At 36.5% G+C, this 16,570-nt stretch overlaps 1 protein-coding gene across 1 annotated transcript in view; it reads left to right on the plus strand.

The window, feature by feature from the left end:
• The first annotated feature begins 225 nt into the window (after positions 1-225).
• Positions 226-16,570, plus strand: part of TTC3 (tetratricopeptide repeat domain 3) — a 38,266-nt gene continuing 21,921 nt past the window's right edge. Inside the window, exons 1-4 of the mRNA XM_008590046.1 lie at positions 226-305; positions 1,383-1,477; positions 2,744-2,806; positions 14,247-14,301. Coding sequence (XP_008588268.1) covers positions 1,395-1,477; positions 2,744-2,806; positions 14,247-14,301 — 201 coding nt within the window. The 5' untranslated portion in view covers positions 226-305; positions 1,383-1,394. The remainder of the gene's footprint in view (positions 306-1,382; positions 1,478-2,743; positions 2,807-14,246; positions 14,302-16,570) is intronic.

Genomic DNA, 16,570 nt, shown 5'->3' on the forward strand with positions numbered 1-16,570 from the left:
AGGATATTACCAAACCAATCTTTTTTTTTTTTTAACAAATGTTCTCTCTCACTCTCTCCTAAAAAAAATTTAGACAAATATCACATAACTAAAGTTGTTACAGAAAACTGCAATTTGCTTGAAGAATTTAAAACCCCAAATTGTGCGGAGTGTATAGAGGTGAGGATAAATATTTACTTAACAAATGTTCTCTCTCACTCTCTCCTAAAAAAAATTTAGACAAATATCACATAACTAAAGTTGTTACAGAAAACTGCAATTTCCTTGAAGAATTTAAAACCCCAAATTGTGCGGAGTGTATAGAGGTGAGGATAAATATTTACTTCTAAATATATTTTAAGATTTGCACGTTAGAACTTTTAACACTCAGACGAAATTAATTGAATTGCTGTCATACAACATATAACTATTATAAACTTGAAAACCATGGTTGAAGGAAAATTTTAATCACTTTTGATTTTAATCTTTTTTGAAGAAGAAATAATATTTTGATCAGAATTTTCTAATTATTTTAAAACAGCTAACTAAAAATTCTAACTTGATTTTTTTTTCAACTAAGGGCTTTTAATTAGTTGAGGAAAAATGATTTTCTTTAGTTAACAGCTTTATTGAGTTGTAACACACGGCATACAGTTCACTCATAGAAAATATGATTTTAACTCAATTTTTAAAAAAGAATTTAGGAAGATATTTAATGTTCTATAAAATTCTCTAAATCCATTGATATGATCCAGTTTATTTTAGTTAATTTGTTTATTGTAAAAAATTTGAATGAAGTGAAAAGTGTCAGTTATATCTGTAGCATCTTTCATATATATTCTTGCTAACCTGTTGCCTTACTTTTTTGCAATTAGTCTTATCAGTATTGCCTGTCTGTTACTGACTTATATGTTTAATTAAGCACTAAAGTTTATTGAATAATATTAAGTTTGCTAAACTAAAGTTAAAATTTTTCTTCACATCTATTTTTAGCCTGTCATACTTTATTGATAAGGTGTATTTAAAAGTGGGCCTGCCAAATACGAAGATACTTCGAAAACTTTGTGGAAAAATAGGATGGAAAGATAATATGAATCTTTCTGTGAACTTTTGAAGTACCAGCATATTGCACACAAGGGAAAAAATTTTTAGTAATTATTCATAATGGTGTTGTTTACTTTTTAATATTCCTTTAACAAAGTTAGTGTCGAGTTATTAGAGACAGATTTCTTTAAATACATACACCAAAGTATCGGGTATTGCATTCTCATTTTCTATATAAATAATCCCCTAGGTTATTTCTGGTATCAGAAACAGAAATCTAGATTCCTTTTTCCTGAGTATTAGGTTACTGATTGTCTTTCGAGGTAATTGATGGGTCTTCTTTCACCTTGGTTTCTCAGCAAGGAGAACTAATGAAAATGAAAGGAAATGAAGAGTTTTCCAAAGAAAGATTTGATATAGCTATTATCTATTACACCAGAGCCATTGAATATAGGTAAGAGCAAAATAGAACAATGAGATCCTTTTTATGTGGCAGATCAAGTTAGAATGCTAACTTGAGAAATAAAAAGAAATAATCGAAGAACATCTTCCAATTTTCTGTGCAGAATAGATTTTCTCATCTTTAAGCATTAGAAACATTAGAGGTGGCCACAGTATGTGAACCTAATCAAGTAGTATAACTCAAGCAAGTCAGACAAGATTATGAATTTGATTCTACACTGTTCCATTTTCTTTCAGGCTCTCTAGTACAGTCATATATTCTGTCTTGTTCTCATTTTGCTGTCAACCAATTTCTTCTAAATTATTAACTGATCAAAAAGGGTCCGTTTTTAATTCTTAAGATGCCACCCATTCAGGGGGTTTTGCTTTCTAAGAGTAAAATTTTAAGGGATAATTGTTGGAATTGTTGAGAGAATGCATGTGGGTCCGTTTTTAATTCTTAAGATGCCACCCATTCAGGGGTTTTTGCTTTCTAAGAGTAAAATTTTAAGGGATAATTGTTGGAATTGTTGAGAGAATGCATGTGCTCTCTCTGCCTTGTCTTCTGTTTGCTCATCTGCTAGATTTTTTGTAGCTTTCCTCCAAGTATGCTTCACACTCTGCTCCTACTTACAGTCTCAGCTCGGCCACCTAATATGGTAGTAGCTTTTGGAGGGTGTTCTGTAGACACTACTCTCCTTCCTACCATGTCTGTCTCCAGGGAATGAGTGAATCCAGGTAGCATGCCACGTCTAGAAGGCTGCTGCTCTATTCTTCTGAGGAAGAGATGGAGGGAAGGGAGAATAAGTTTCAACACATAGTCACATAAAGCTAAAAAGAACAAAATTTGAGGTGAAGCAATTTAAGTTACTGTTGTAATTTTCAGGCTTTCTTTGTCTGAGATCTTTGTCAAGGTGGCATCGTCCTGACTTATATAAGTAATACTGTCCTGTACAGTTACATCATACTTTGTAGTTTGCTTATTTTTTTATTTTGTCTCATTTGATCCTAACAACAGCCCTATGTGCTATACAGAGCAAGTGTGATTATCTGCATTTTGAATACAGGAAAGTTTAGATTGGTTTGAACAAAGTTACTTAGGAAGTGAAGGAACTGGGACTTAGCCAGTTAAGACTCCAAATCCTATATTCTTTCTGCTGTGCCACAGAGATGTAAAGTTTTTAAATTTTTTTTCATGCCTTATGGTTTTCTGTGTGATTTTTCTGTATGATTTTGAAATGTAATGTGCTTTACTGACTAATCATTATTTCTTTTGAAGACCTGAAAACCACCTTCTTTATGGTAATCGAGCTCTTTGTTTTCTTCGTACTGGACAGTTCAGGTAAGTTGGTTAAAGTACCCAAATCATTAAATTCCTAAGCTAAATACCCATTTTTGGGAAACGTCTCTGTTTTGTAGGTATGCAAGAAAATCCTTGAATAACTCTTTGGTAGAAATACTTAAATGGTTAAAAGTCTTTATATATAATAACACTGTAGGCCTTTTATCTAGTAACAACAGTGACAGCAGCAACTATTCTGATTGAGTGTGAACATGCGTTATTTAAAGTGCTTTATATTTTTTATTAATTCTCACAGCATCCTTATTAGGTAGGTAATGTTATTCTCCACATTTTACAGTGGACCGACTCATAACACTAATTAGTAATGATGCCATAATTTGAACACAGATCTTATCTGATGATGTTAAAGTCTGTGTTTATAATACCTATAATATATTGTCTCCGTTTGCTCTATTAACTAATCTGTATTGTCTAAAAGAAGCATTTTTGGTGTATTTTTTCCTCTGTTTTCTTAATTCAAAAAAAATTAAGTAAATGTTCTTTATAAGTGAAAGAAGCAAAGAAATTTAATGATATAACTGTGAGTGGAATTATAATTAATTCTTAGTTCCTTATGTTGAATTTGAATTGATCTTTTAATTATTAGTTGAGAAAGATTGGGAAAGACACTGCAGCATGACTTCATTGTTTATCAGTTTTAAAATTTTAGGACAAATTGTTAGCATCAATACCAAGCAGTGTAGACTATTGTATCTAATTTTGTCCTGCCTTAGTGTGAAAACGGTTTAGGCTGGATTCAGGAATAGATCCATATAGTAGAAAAAAATTCAAAACCAAACAAACTAGAACACCAAGTTAGAGCCTGGGATCTTCAGAACAAAGCTGTGTAGGTATAAGGTCCTGCATAGGTATTAGTTATAATTTATATTTGCGTCTGACCTTCTGTGACCCAAAATGAAAAGGGAAAACTTGTTAAGTTACATAATTCTCAATGTCCATAGAGAAATAGGACACTAATTGCTTGGGTGAAACTTTTTGTAGTGTTTAGTTCCAAAAGAAATTTCTTATATGGCTTACAAGTAATACTAATTGAGTGATAAGAGTAAAGAATAATCTCAGCGACATTGTTGATCATAGCAAAAAACTCCCCGAAAGTGCAGTTTTGGGTTTCACATAGAAGTTTTTTTTTATGAAGTTTTCTCACGAAAAGCTGAGAATCTGGTATCAGTTGTTTTTCAAGGAAAGCACTCATGTTGGGATGCGGGAAGGTGGGAGTGGGGAAGGTAGTATATTCCGAGTATGTAGCTTTTAAAAATAACATTTATTGTGTTTTTCTTTTATTATAAACAGAAAACATTCTCATGGTAGAAAATTTGGAAAATACAAGAGTTTAAAAAGAAGAAAATAAAAATCACCAGTAATCCAACCACCTTGGAGAATACCGCTGTATTAACGTTATGCAGCTTTTAGATGGTTTAAGCCGTGGATAAACCGAGGCTATCTAGACTAGAGGAATGGATGGGCTTGACACAGTCTTCCATCAATACCACTATCCTCAACTGGTTCTGACAAGAAATGAGCTGCAAATGTCTTTAGGTTATTGCCTCTGGCTAGTTCCAGAATTGCAGATATTCTATGCTGTTTGAAAGGTGAATTTGTATGCTTTCAAAATCAGATGAATAGGTTGGCAGCTTGGCAAGCCTCTTGTGAAAATTGAGGTACCTATCTGAAACCTTGCCCAGCAAAAAGGTCATCCACTCTCCAGCTCTGAGAGCTGAGAGGCAAATAGGGAGTTTCTCTTTTCTTTCATGAGTGTTGAATGCTAGGTATAAAAGGAGGATTCTCCTAAAACCCTGCCGCAACAGGAGGTGAATCAAAGTAGAAATATAGAAGCCAGGTAGCTTGGTGAGTTAAAGGCCAAGAGCAGAGTGTGGATCCATCCTTCTACCTCTTTCCTGCCTGTCTACCTTGTGGTTCAACACTGTCTATGTTTTCACTACAGGCAGGTCAGCAGCATTGGGGGCTCTTCGTTCCTTATTAGGCAATCATCAATATGTATTGATGCCTATTTAATGTACAAAGCATTATGACACACTGGTTTTGCTGGTGTTTCCTACCTTCTCACACATTGTTTATATGATTTGCTCACTAATGTAGGGATAATGTTTTCAGATCCATAGTATATATAACTCCTGATCAAGGTACTAGATGATGTGATATAAGAAAAGAACATATTGCCAGTCATTCACATGAGCCTTTGACACAGGTGGACCCATGTCCTGACTTGGGCTTTTAGCTGAGTTACCAAGGTTGAGATGTTTTGAAGCTCTCACATCAGAGTGATGCTACTAGATCTGCTGTGGGAATCTGGGTGAGCAGCTGTGGGGACAGCTAGGGGTAGAGCATCCAACCGCCCCCATTTCGGGCAAGGATGTACTCCTCAGCTGTTACACAAGGCCAGGCTTCCTATCTGCTGTTGTAAAAGCAAGGATTGAGATGTTTAAGAAGAACAGATTAATACTAGAAAAGACAAAGGAATGAAAGAATTAAAGTCACGAATGCTAAAAACATCTGAAATAATTTAATCCTAAAAGATTAGAAAATATAAATTGAAACATTAAAAGAAACAGATTGAATTAAAAAGCTAACCTTGACAAGATTAATGCCTAAAAGGATAAAAATAATAATACTGTATCTTACAACATGGCTGGCACTGTTCTGAGCACTTCATATGTATTAACTTGTAAAACCCTCACAACTGTCGAGGTAGGTGCTGCTGCGTCTTTACAGATGATTGAACTGAGGCAGAGGGAGGCCAAGGAAAGTGTCCAAGGACACTGTGTGTATATGATCGAGCCAGAATTTGAATCCAGGCAGCCTGAATTTAGAGTCTCTATTAATCACTATGGAAAGGTGATAGAATAAAAGGGAGATGTGAAAGTTGGAAGGAAAAAAAAAGGTTCAAATAGTCAATAAACATTGATGAGGAAATGATTTTCCTTACAGGACATACAGATTAAAAACTACAGGGTGTCTCTTTCATACCCACCAGATTGGCAAAAATTTTAAAAACTTGTAAGGTATTTGAGAGGATGTGAAACAAAGGAAACTTTCACACTTGGCTGGAGAAAGTGTAAACTGGTACAATCACTTTGGAGAGCAATTTGACAAGGTGAAGATGTTCATACTCTGCAGCCCACTTCTAGGCTCATCCCCTCCAAACTCTCAAATGTGTAGCCAAGAAGATATGTACAAGCCTTCATTATAGTATTGTTTGTAAGAGTAAAATGGAAACAACCTAAATGTCCATCAGTAGGGGAATGGATAAATAAATTGTGGTATATTCATACAATGGAATTCTCTATGGCAGTGAAAATGAATGCAATGTTGTTTAAAAAGCAAGTTGCAAAATGATTTGTATAATATGATGCTATTTATATAATGTTTAAAAACATGCAAAACAATATGCATATTCATATTTAATACAGAATATGTGTTAAAAATGTTTTTTAAATGCATGGGCATGTTAAAAACCAGGGCAGTGGATGTCTGTGGGGAGAGAAGGAGGGGAAAGAGATTGGAGGTGGGAGGGGTGGTACACAGTGGATGTGAACTGTAATAAACTTCTGCAAAAAGACTGAAGTAAATATGCCAAAATGTTAATTTCTTGCAAAGTTGGTATGTAGTTGGTACATTGGTGTTCATTTTGTTAATGCTGTTCTCTGTACTTTTATGTATACTTGAACTATTTGATAAAAGTAAAACAAGGTGTAAATAAGTGAAAAATGATCTTGAAAGGAGAGAAATATAAATATTTTAAGGCCAGTGACAAAGGGGGGAATCTTGAGGAAAGGTATTTGTGGGGAAACAGATTCTTCATTCAGAAATGTTCAAGGTGGTGGTGGTGATGATTTTAATGCCAAAATAATTGTACAGTTTGTAATCAGACCACCTTTTGGTGTATATAGATGAAGCCAAGAGCCGATCAAAACTCCTCCAAAGGTCTGTGGATGTTGTACTTGGGAAACTTGGGACATGGGGTTGGAGTGAGGGGAGAGATGGGGGTGGGGGACTACACTGCTTCCTGCCCTCTCAGGCCCGCTTTTCTCTCCTTTGATTCCTTCAGACTGAGAAATGTGAGCAGTGTATCCCAGGGCACCTGGCTTGGATGAGATGTCCCCTTTATTCTGGTCTTCTAGAAGTGTATATTTCAAGTACAATTTGGTAACTATAGGGCATTTTAGAGTGATAGTTGAAGTAATCAGAAATTTTCAGTTTAGAAGAGAATTAGAAAAAGGAACAACAGCTTGTGCAATATATGAGTATATGATTAGGCTTTACCCACTTACCGTTTAATTCATTCTTGTGAGACTCGTGGAAAATTCAGATTCCTTCGTGGGATATGATGAACTGTAAGCGGAAATTTAACTGGAAAAAGGGAAAGCTTATTTTTGAATGTTTAAAAATTTATTTAGGAAAATCATTGAATTTTAAAACTTGGTGTAACTTGTCCTTTTGGTATTTATTTATCCCTCATGTGATATTCCCTTCTGTCAGGCCCCAGTTTAGTAGGAAACAGATAGACTTTAAATGACTCCTCTGTTTGTTTTTGTTTTTTTGTTTTTCTGAATTTCTCTGAGACCAGAGGTTGGTTTAAAAGCAACTCAGCTGTGTTTCTGTGAGAATTTCAAAAATCCTTTGTGTGTTTGTATATGTGTGTGGAGTTTTAGTGTGAATGTGTTGGTTTGATGAATTATTCTTTACCCTGCCCTCTTAGTTGTTTGGTCTCTTTATTTTTACTTAGAAGCCACTGAATTTGCTTTTCAAGAAAACAATTTTTTTCAGTCTTTTTGGGGCGCACCCCCTTTTTAAAAGAGTAACAAAGGGATGTGATAAAATATTGAGTAGAAGAGGATCAACTGAAAACTCTTGCCTAGCTCACATCCATTCTCTAATCCCTTTCTTCAGATCCTTGTGTATTTCCATAATATTTTATGCCTATATAAGAATTTATTATGTGGAGCTAAATAAAATTGCCATTTTAATAAGTCAGAATATAGGCATTTTCATTTGGTTCAATGTAATATATGTCTTTTTTTAAAAAAAAAAACATGGGTAGGAACATACTACACACACTGTGTACTTCTTGCCCTATTTATATTTAAATCTTGGAGCTTGTTGTATACCATTATATATATTCATGGCCACATAGTATTTTACTGAGTGGATTATCCATGTAGTCCATTAGTTTATATTAATATATGGTTTCTATATATACCTAGTTTGTATTAGTATATAGATTGTTTTATCTATAATTATTATTATGGATTTATTTATTTTATTAGTATATAATTTCCAGTTTTAAGTAATCATATACTTTTCTGTAATGATTATCCTTTTACTTACGTTCTACACTCAGGTGCAGGTATATCTGTAGGATAAATCCCTCATAAATTTCTTTTACTCAGTTGGATGAAAGAAAATATATTTTCATTCTAAACACTAACTTTTGATTAAAAATGTATATGTTTATTTAGCTGATGGTTATTAGTCACTGCGTATTTGACAGTGACTGGCCATTGCACCTGAATTCTGCTTTTGTTGCTTAGTTATAAAATATAGAAACTTGGGGAGTGTTGTTTCCCTGTAGATCTTGTCAGACCCTGAAATTAATCATTTAGAATAGGGGAAAAAAGCAATAACTCTTTTATGACTTCAAAAGTTCTTACACACATGTTGTGGTTTAATGGAGTCAATAAATAATATCTCCTTCCCCTTCCAAGTCCAGAATCAGTTAAGAAATGGATATAGAAGACAGGAAAATGGTGATCAACTATCTACTTCATTACTGATAGTTTTTGAAGAACGGGGCCTTAAGTCTGATAACTAAGTGGCTCGTTACTAATTCACCTGCAGTTATAGAACTGGGAAACAGGGGTCCTGTGAACTTTAAGCCTGGAAGAAGAGGGAATCTGGTGTTCCATTGATGTCTAAGATCCTGAAGAGTGAGAAAAAGAAAAGGCTATGCCACATATGATTAGTGTCCTTCCCCCACCATTAAACTTGTTATTCATTCTCTGGGGCAAAGTTAGTTGAGGGGAGGGGAAAGGAGGGAGTTCAAGAATAATTAGTCTAGCAAATCCATATGGAAACTGGAGGTGGGGAGAATAAGTGTTCTTTCCTAACATCAGGTTTATGGCAAAATGCTGCATATTGTATATGAGGTAAGAGGTGGGGTAGGAACCTGGAGAAATAAAAACACTTTCCCATGTAAGTAATAAGTTGGAGCACCTGGGCTAGAACCCTGTATTTCTTACCCTCTGTTCAGTACTCTCACTGTGTCACATAGTTTTTAAGAGTAAGTACTGTTTGCATCTCGAGTCTTTTCCTGGTTTTTTTTTTTTTTTGTCTTTTTTGTGACCGGTAAGGGGATCGCAACCCTTGGTGTGGTGTCGCCCACACCGCGCTCAGCCAGCGAGCGCACCAGCCATTCCTATATAGGATCCGAACCCGCGGAGGGAGCGTCGCTGCGCCCCCAGGGCTGCACTCTCCCGAGTGAGCCATGGGCTCGGCCCTTCCTGTTTTTTTTTTCCTTTTTTTTTTGTCTTTTTTTTTTTTTACTGACTGGTAACGGGATCGCAACCCTCGGTGTCGCACCCGCACCGGGGACCAGCAACGGGATCGCAACCCTCGGCGTTGCGCCCACACCTTGCTCAACCAGTGAGCGGGAACCAGTCTCCACATGGGATCCGATCCCTCGGCGGGGCCACCGCATTCCCAGGCGGCACACTCTCCAGTGCGCCACGGGGCCGGCCCAAGCCCTTCCTGTTTTCATAGATCTGTTGTTTAGGATTTTGCTGCTGCCAAAAGTGAGACCCACTTACCACAGGATTTAGACCCTAGTCTGCAGTGGTTTGGATGAACAATACCACCATGCAATTTACTGTGCCTACTTGGCTTTTTATGAAAGTGCTACCATAGGATGTAGTGAATGCTAGCAGATGTGAAAATGTACTAGTATTAATATAGAATATTCATATATTAATAAGCATGATATTTATAATATATGCTCTTTATTATAATCGTAACCCATTAATACTATTACAGTGTTATATGTTATAATAAATAACATTTAGCATTGATTCAACAAATATTATTGGGGTTCTACTTATGAACGATGTCAGAAATTAGCAAAAACATAGTCCCTATGTTCTAGACAGTGGGCCAGCGGTGTCACTAGTTCCATAATGTGACACCATCCTTCCTACCACAGGCTGGGTGTGCCAGCTGGCCTGAATACACAGGAGAGGGAGAGGTGGTCAGGGGCTAGATGAAGGAGGGCCCCATAGGCTGCATTGAGGCTGTTGGCCTTTAAGAACAGTGAGAAGATAGTAAAGGATTTTAAACTGAGGGGAGATAGCATGATTAGGTCTTCAAGAAGATCACTCTGGTTTCAGTGAGAATGGATTAGAAGGGGATGCAGCATGGATATGAGTTAGGAGGCTACTGCAATACTCTAGGCCAGAGATGATAATGGCTTGTAGTGGAGTAATTGCAGTGGAAATGGAAAAGTGGAAGGATTCAAAATATTTTAGAAGTTAGGTAGATAGAAGTTGCTTATGGTCTGGTGTTGGAATGTGAGGGAGAAGGTGGTAATTGGAATTGTTCTGAGGTTTCTGCCTTAAGCATCTTTTGTGGATTATGGGCCCACCTTCTGATACTGGGATCACTGGAAGAGGAATAAATTTGTAGGAGGTAGGATTTGACATCACTTGTGGACATACTGAATTGAAGTGCCTTTGAAGCATCCAAGTTGGAATGTTGTGTATGCAGTGAGTTTTGTGGGTCTGGAACTCAAAAGGAGAGGTTTGGCAAGAGACCCGTTCGGAATATTTAGCCTGGATGATTTGAAATTGAAGTTGTAGATGTTGCTTGAGATTGCTTAGGGAAGTGGTTTTCAACTTGGACTGCGTGTTGGAATCATTTAAGCTTTGATGAAATATCACCCACCCAAGAGATTCTGATTTAATCTATCTAGGTTCAAGCTTGGGCGTTGGGGTTTTAGAAGCTCCCCAGATCTACTGTTCAGTCAATATTGAGACCCACTGGCCTAGAGCAAGTATAGATAGACTAGAAGAGAAATCAGGATAGAGCTGTGAGGAACACAAAGAGTTAGTGGCCAATTAGAGAAGGAATGAACCTGCACAGGACACTACATATGAAGAGATGGCCAGAGAGGTAGGAGGAAAGCTGTAAATGTGGAATCATGGAAGTAAAAGAGTGGCAGCAGTGTCTGCAGCTGCTGAGAAGTCAGTTATAATGGAATTTGGATTTAGCAATATGGACATTATTTAGTTAATAGCGGGAGAATTGTCAGTAGGAAGCTTGGGACAGAAACTGGTTGGAGTGGGTTGAGAAATTTGGGGATGCAGAGCCAGCCAGCATAGGCAACTTTTAAGGTGTTTGGGGAGAGACAGCTTGGAGCCTAAGAGTTATGACATTGGATTAGGATGTTTTTGGCTGCAGGTAACAGAAACTGATTTGACTGGTTTAAATTATGAAGAAAACATGTGCAGGTAACAGAAACTGATTTAACTGGTTTAAATTATGAAGAAAACATGTCATTTAAGAGTTCCAATAAAAGAAACTGGTTTAAATTATGAAGAAAACATGTGCAGGTAACAAACTGATTTAACTGGTTTAAATTATGAAGAAAACATGTCATTTAAGAGTTCCAATAAAAGATGACTCTAGGGTTGTGTATTCAGTGGCTCAAAATTGTCATCAGAGGCCTAGGTTTTTCCAGCCTCAGTGTTTGACTTGGTCCTCAGGATGGTGGGATGGCTACTGTAATTCTGACGTCAAACCTGATATTACAATCTCCAGCAGGAGGAGGACAACTTTTTCTCGTAATCTTAAAAAAAAAAATCTTAATATACAGACTGACAAGTATACAAACATAAGTATATAGGTTGAATTTTCAGAAATAAAACAACTGTAACCAGCACCCAGATCACAAGCCCAGTACTCCAGAAGTCCCCCTTGTTCTTCCTTCTAGTCACGACCCACCTCCTCCCCCAGGATAAATACTATCCCTACTTCCATAGGTTGGTTTTGCCTATCTCCGTGCGATACAAATGGAATCATATAGTATGTGCTGTTTTATGTTTGGCTTTCAGCATTGTTTTTGAGATCCATATTGTTGCATGTAATTATAAAGTGCTCATCTATTGCATGAATATACCACATTTTATCCATTCTGTTGTTGATGGGCATTTGGTTAATTTCTAGTATTTGGTTTTTATAGGTAGTGTTGTTGTGAATGTGTGTATTCATTATTATTAAGTGTATAATTTAAGGAGTGGAATTGTTGAGATAGAAGGTATGCTTATGTTCAGCTTAATGCATAGTTATGCTGTGTGGTTGTTATCATTTTGCATTCTTACCCCTAGTGTATGAGAATTTCAGTTCCCTGCCCTCACCAACACGTATTTTACATTTTTCATTCTAAATATTCTGGTGGGTGTGTAGAGGTATGGCACTGATTTTTATTTGCATTTCTGTAAGTTGGTTAAAGACATTTAAGTTGAGCATCTTTTCATATTCTTATTGACCATTTTGATGTCTTTTGTGAAGTGCCTGTTTAAGTTTTTTGCTGTTTTTTTTTTTCCTCTTGAGTTGAATGTCTTATTCATTTGTTGGAGTTTTTTTGTTTGTTTTGTATTGTGGACATGAGTCATTGGTCAGACATATATCTTCTCACACTCAGTGGCTTGCCTTTTCACTCTTGATGTTGCCTTTTTACTCTTGATGTTTTCTTTCCACAAAAAAGTTAACTAATTTTAATGTACAGTTTATCAATTTTTTCCTGTATGGTGAGCACTTTTTGTGTTCTGTTCATAATCTTTGCCTACCTAAGGTCACCATGGTGTTCTCTGTTTCTTCTAAAAGTTTGATTGTTTACTTTTAATATTTAGATCTGCAGTCCATCCAGAATTGTTTTTTTTTTTTTAAATTTAGTATGTGGTAGGGTTCAAGATTTTCATGTGAATGTCCACTTGACCCAGCACCATTTATTAAAAGGGTATATTTTCTCCATGCACTGCAGGGTCACCTTCATTGCAAATCAGGTGATTATATGTAAGGCTCCAATTACATGTAACAATCTGTTTCTGGTTTCTCTGTCCTTTTCTGTTGGTCAGATTGTCTATTCTTTTATACCTTTTTTTTTTTACATAGCCTTTTGATGTAGGTTTTGATACCTGGTACTATAACTTACCTAGTTTTGTTCTTCCTTGTAATCTTTTTTTGTCCTTTTTGAGACCGGCCGCACTGCACTCAGCCAGTGAGCGCACTGGTCATCTCTATATAGGATCCGAACCCGCATCGGGAGTGCTGCTGCGCTCCCAGCGCCGCACTCTCCCGAGTGCGCCACGGGCTCGGCCCTTCCTTGTAATCTTTTTAAATAATTAGTATGCATGTGGTTATGAAATTATGAACCAGTGAATCTTAAACTAAATAAGTAGGGAAGTAACAGAAAGAGAAAGTGGGTAGATCAGTGAGTTGGGCACCAGAGGAGATAGGAATAGTCGAACAAGCAAGATGAAATAAGCGAGGTTATAGGGGAAGAGTTGGATGCTCTAGTTAGTGATTTTGGAGTTTGAACAGTTTCGAGCAGTGCTAAGTTGCCCAGAGCTACAGTTGTGGGTGGCTAAGATGGGGCAGAGAAGGAGATCATTAAAGATAAGGAAGCTAGGAACCTAAGAGACTAGGGTATTGGATCTGTTAGTACTTGACAGTTTACAAAGTATGTTTTTTAACACAGTATCTAAGTTAGTACCTAAACAGGTACTAAACAAAACAGGTAGAACAGACTTATCGTCATTTTAGGTAGAAGGTAGGCCTGGAAAGGTTAATAACTTCCTAAAGGCCCCAAGAGAATTAGTGATTAAGTTGGAGTTAATCTAAGTCTTATGTCCCAGCTTCCATGCTCTGTTCAAAATAGATTCACTGATGTGTTGTGTGAAAGACCTGGGAGTTATATTTTTGGTGAACAGAATTCTTGCTGATGTGCAAAAATAGTGCAGAAAAACATACAGATAATACGTTATGCATAGATAAGATGTCAATAGATATGTGCAGGAAGTACTTAAATATTAAAAGTAGTTATTCCTGGGTAGTTGTGATTGTGACTATGGGTGACTTTTCCCCTTTGTTTTACTTTTCTGTATTTTCCAAATTTCCTATAATGGACGTACATTATATGGATTTTTAAAAATATTTTTTGACTAGATAATATACATGAAAAATTCAAAAAGTACAAATAGATAAGCAGTATATAATACTTTCATGATAAAAAAATGAAAAGTTTAAGTATTTTATTTCTTTTCTTTTCTTTTTTTTTTTTTAGAAATGCACTTGGTGATGGAAAGAGAGCCACTATTTTGAAGAACACTTGGTATTTTATTTTTTTTTTTAGAAATGCACTTGGTGATGGAAAGAGAGCCACTATTTTGAAGAACACTTGGCCAAAGGTAGGTTTCTTCTATATTTTATATTGAGCAAATAATGCCATACAACTTTGAGAAAAATCTATTTAGGATGTGTATTTGTATGTGAAAATGTTGGATGAAATTATTCAGAGCTCAAGAATATGAAAGCGTAATTTTCAGTTCTGTAATTGTAATGGGGACTCAGCTGCAGCAATGAGAGGGGGAGGGAGTGTGTGTGTGTGTGTCTCCCCCATAGGGGATCTTGACAGTCTGCAATGAGAGGGGTGTGTGTGTGTCTGTGTCTCCCCCATAGGGGATCTTGACAGTCTGGAGGGTACCTTGGTGATTAAGAGGTAATGTCTGCACGTTATGGGTGGATGGGCCTAAATGTGAAAAATGAAACTTAAAAACGTGGAAGGAAATGCAGGAGACTGTCTTTATAACTTTGAGGCAGGAAAGGATTTCTTAACACACAATGCACAAATCAATGGAAAAAAACCATTTTGATGTGTATTTGACTATATCAAACTTTAAAAGTTCTGAATGTCAAAAAGACAGCATGAATGAAATAAAAGTCTGGGAAGAGATAATTTGTCATGTACATAACATACATAACCGATAGGATTTACATCCAGAATATGCAACGAACGCCTAAAATAAATAAGAAACCGAGTAGAAAATGGGCCAGTAAGACAAATAAGCATTTCACAGATGAGTGATCTGGAATGGCCAATAGAAGTAAGAAACTGTGTTCTATTTCCTAGTAATTAAAGTTGTAGGGGATTGGTACAGAGATAGAAAAATGAAACCAGTAGAGCAGAAATGGAGGGCCTCCACACATGCCTACATTTACATGAATGAGTAACATGATGCAATATTGTTTGACTGCCAAAAAATTAGATCAATATTCTTGACTGTTGGTGAGTGTGTGTAGTAAGGAATCCTCAATAAACTGGTAGGGGTGCGAGTTGCTTACAGCCAACTTGGAGAGCAGTGTGATGTGTATCCCTCATCATGTACAAGGTTGATCATTGCAGCATTGTCTTTATGGCATAGAACTGCAAATACCTGAATGTCCACTGATAAAGCAGTGGATAAATGTGATGTTTTCTGCTTGATCAAAGTCATTACATTGATCTGTCTGATCTGTTCCCCATCCTAAACATCCATTATTCCTCCAACTTCACTCCTGCTATTCTCTCCCTGGTTCACTTTGTGTTGGCCTCTTGGCCTCCTCACTGTTTCTCAAACATGCCAGGCCCATTTCTGCTTTGCACTTGCTCTCCCCTCTGCCTAGAATGTTTCTCCCAAGAGTATTATGCAGCTTTCTTATTTCCTTTTATTCTTTACTGAAAGTCCCCTTCTCAGTGAAACTTTCTCTGGCCACATTCTCTAGAATGTTTCTCCCAAGAGTATTATGCAGCTTTATTTCCTTTTATTCTTTACTGAAAGTCCCCTTCTCAGTGAAACTTTCTCTGGCCACATTCCTAAAATGCCAAACCAGCCCCTTCCTAGACATTTCCTATTCTCTTTACCTACTTTCCTTTTTTTTTCCTTTTAGCACTTATTATTGAACATACTATATATACTTTTAAGTTATGTTGTTTATTGTGTGTCTTCAGTGCAATGTGAGCTCCACGAGGGAAGGTTTTTTGGTCTATTTAGTTTACCCTTGAATCTGGACTGACAAATTGCGTGGCACAAAGCAAGTACTCTTTAGTAGATATTTGTTGACTTACAGAATGACTGAATTAAATATTAGATTGCAGATGAAATGAGTTAGCTGGCTTATCAACATTTATAGATTTAAAAAAGTGTTAAATGAGGGCTGGCTGTTTAGCTCAGTTGGTTAGAGTGCAGTGTTATTACACCAAGGTCACATGGGCTTGGATCCTGCACTGGCCAGCGGCCAAAAAAAATTTAAAAAGTGTTAAATGAAAAAATCAGCTAAAAGCATAATATGAGCTGGAAGGATAACTATTAAACTCATGAGAGTGTTTGCTACTGGACAGTGAGAAGGAAAGGGTGCAAAGATTTTAACCATATCCATATCATTTTATTTTTTTCATTAAAAAGGAGTCTGAAGCAAATATAACCAAATGTTAACAGTTAATTTGGGGTATTTGTTACACTAGTCTCTGTATTTTCCTAAATCATAAAAATATCCAAATTTTTTTAAAAAGTGAGGCTTTAAAAAAGACACAGAAAGATGTGTGTTTCATAGTTTATTCCTTTTTTTTTTTTTTTTTTTTTTTTTTTTTCCTTTTTTGAACCGGCCCCCCCCCCCCCCCCCCGGGGGGGGGGGGGGGGG

The sequence above is a fragment of the Galeopterus variegatus genome, unplaced genomic scaffold (assembly GCF_000696425.1).
Source record: "Galeopterus variegatus unplaced genomic scaffold, G_variegatus-3.0.2 Scaffold5820, whole genome shotgun sequence".
NCBI classification, from domain to species: domain Eukaryota; kingdom Metazoa; phylum Chordata; class Mammalia; order Dermoptera; family Cynocephalidae; genus Galeopterus; species Galeopterus variegatus.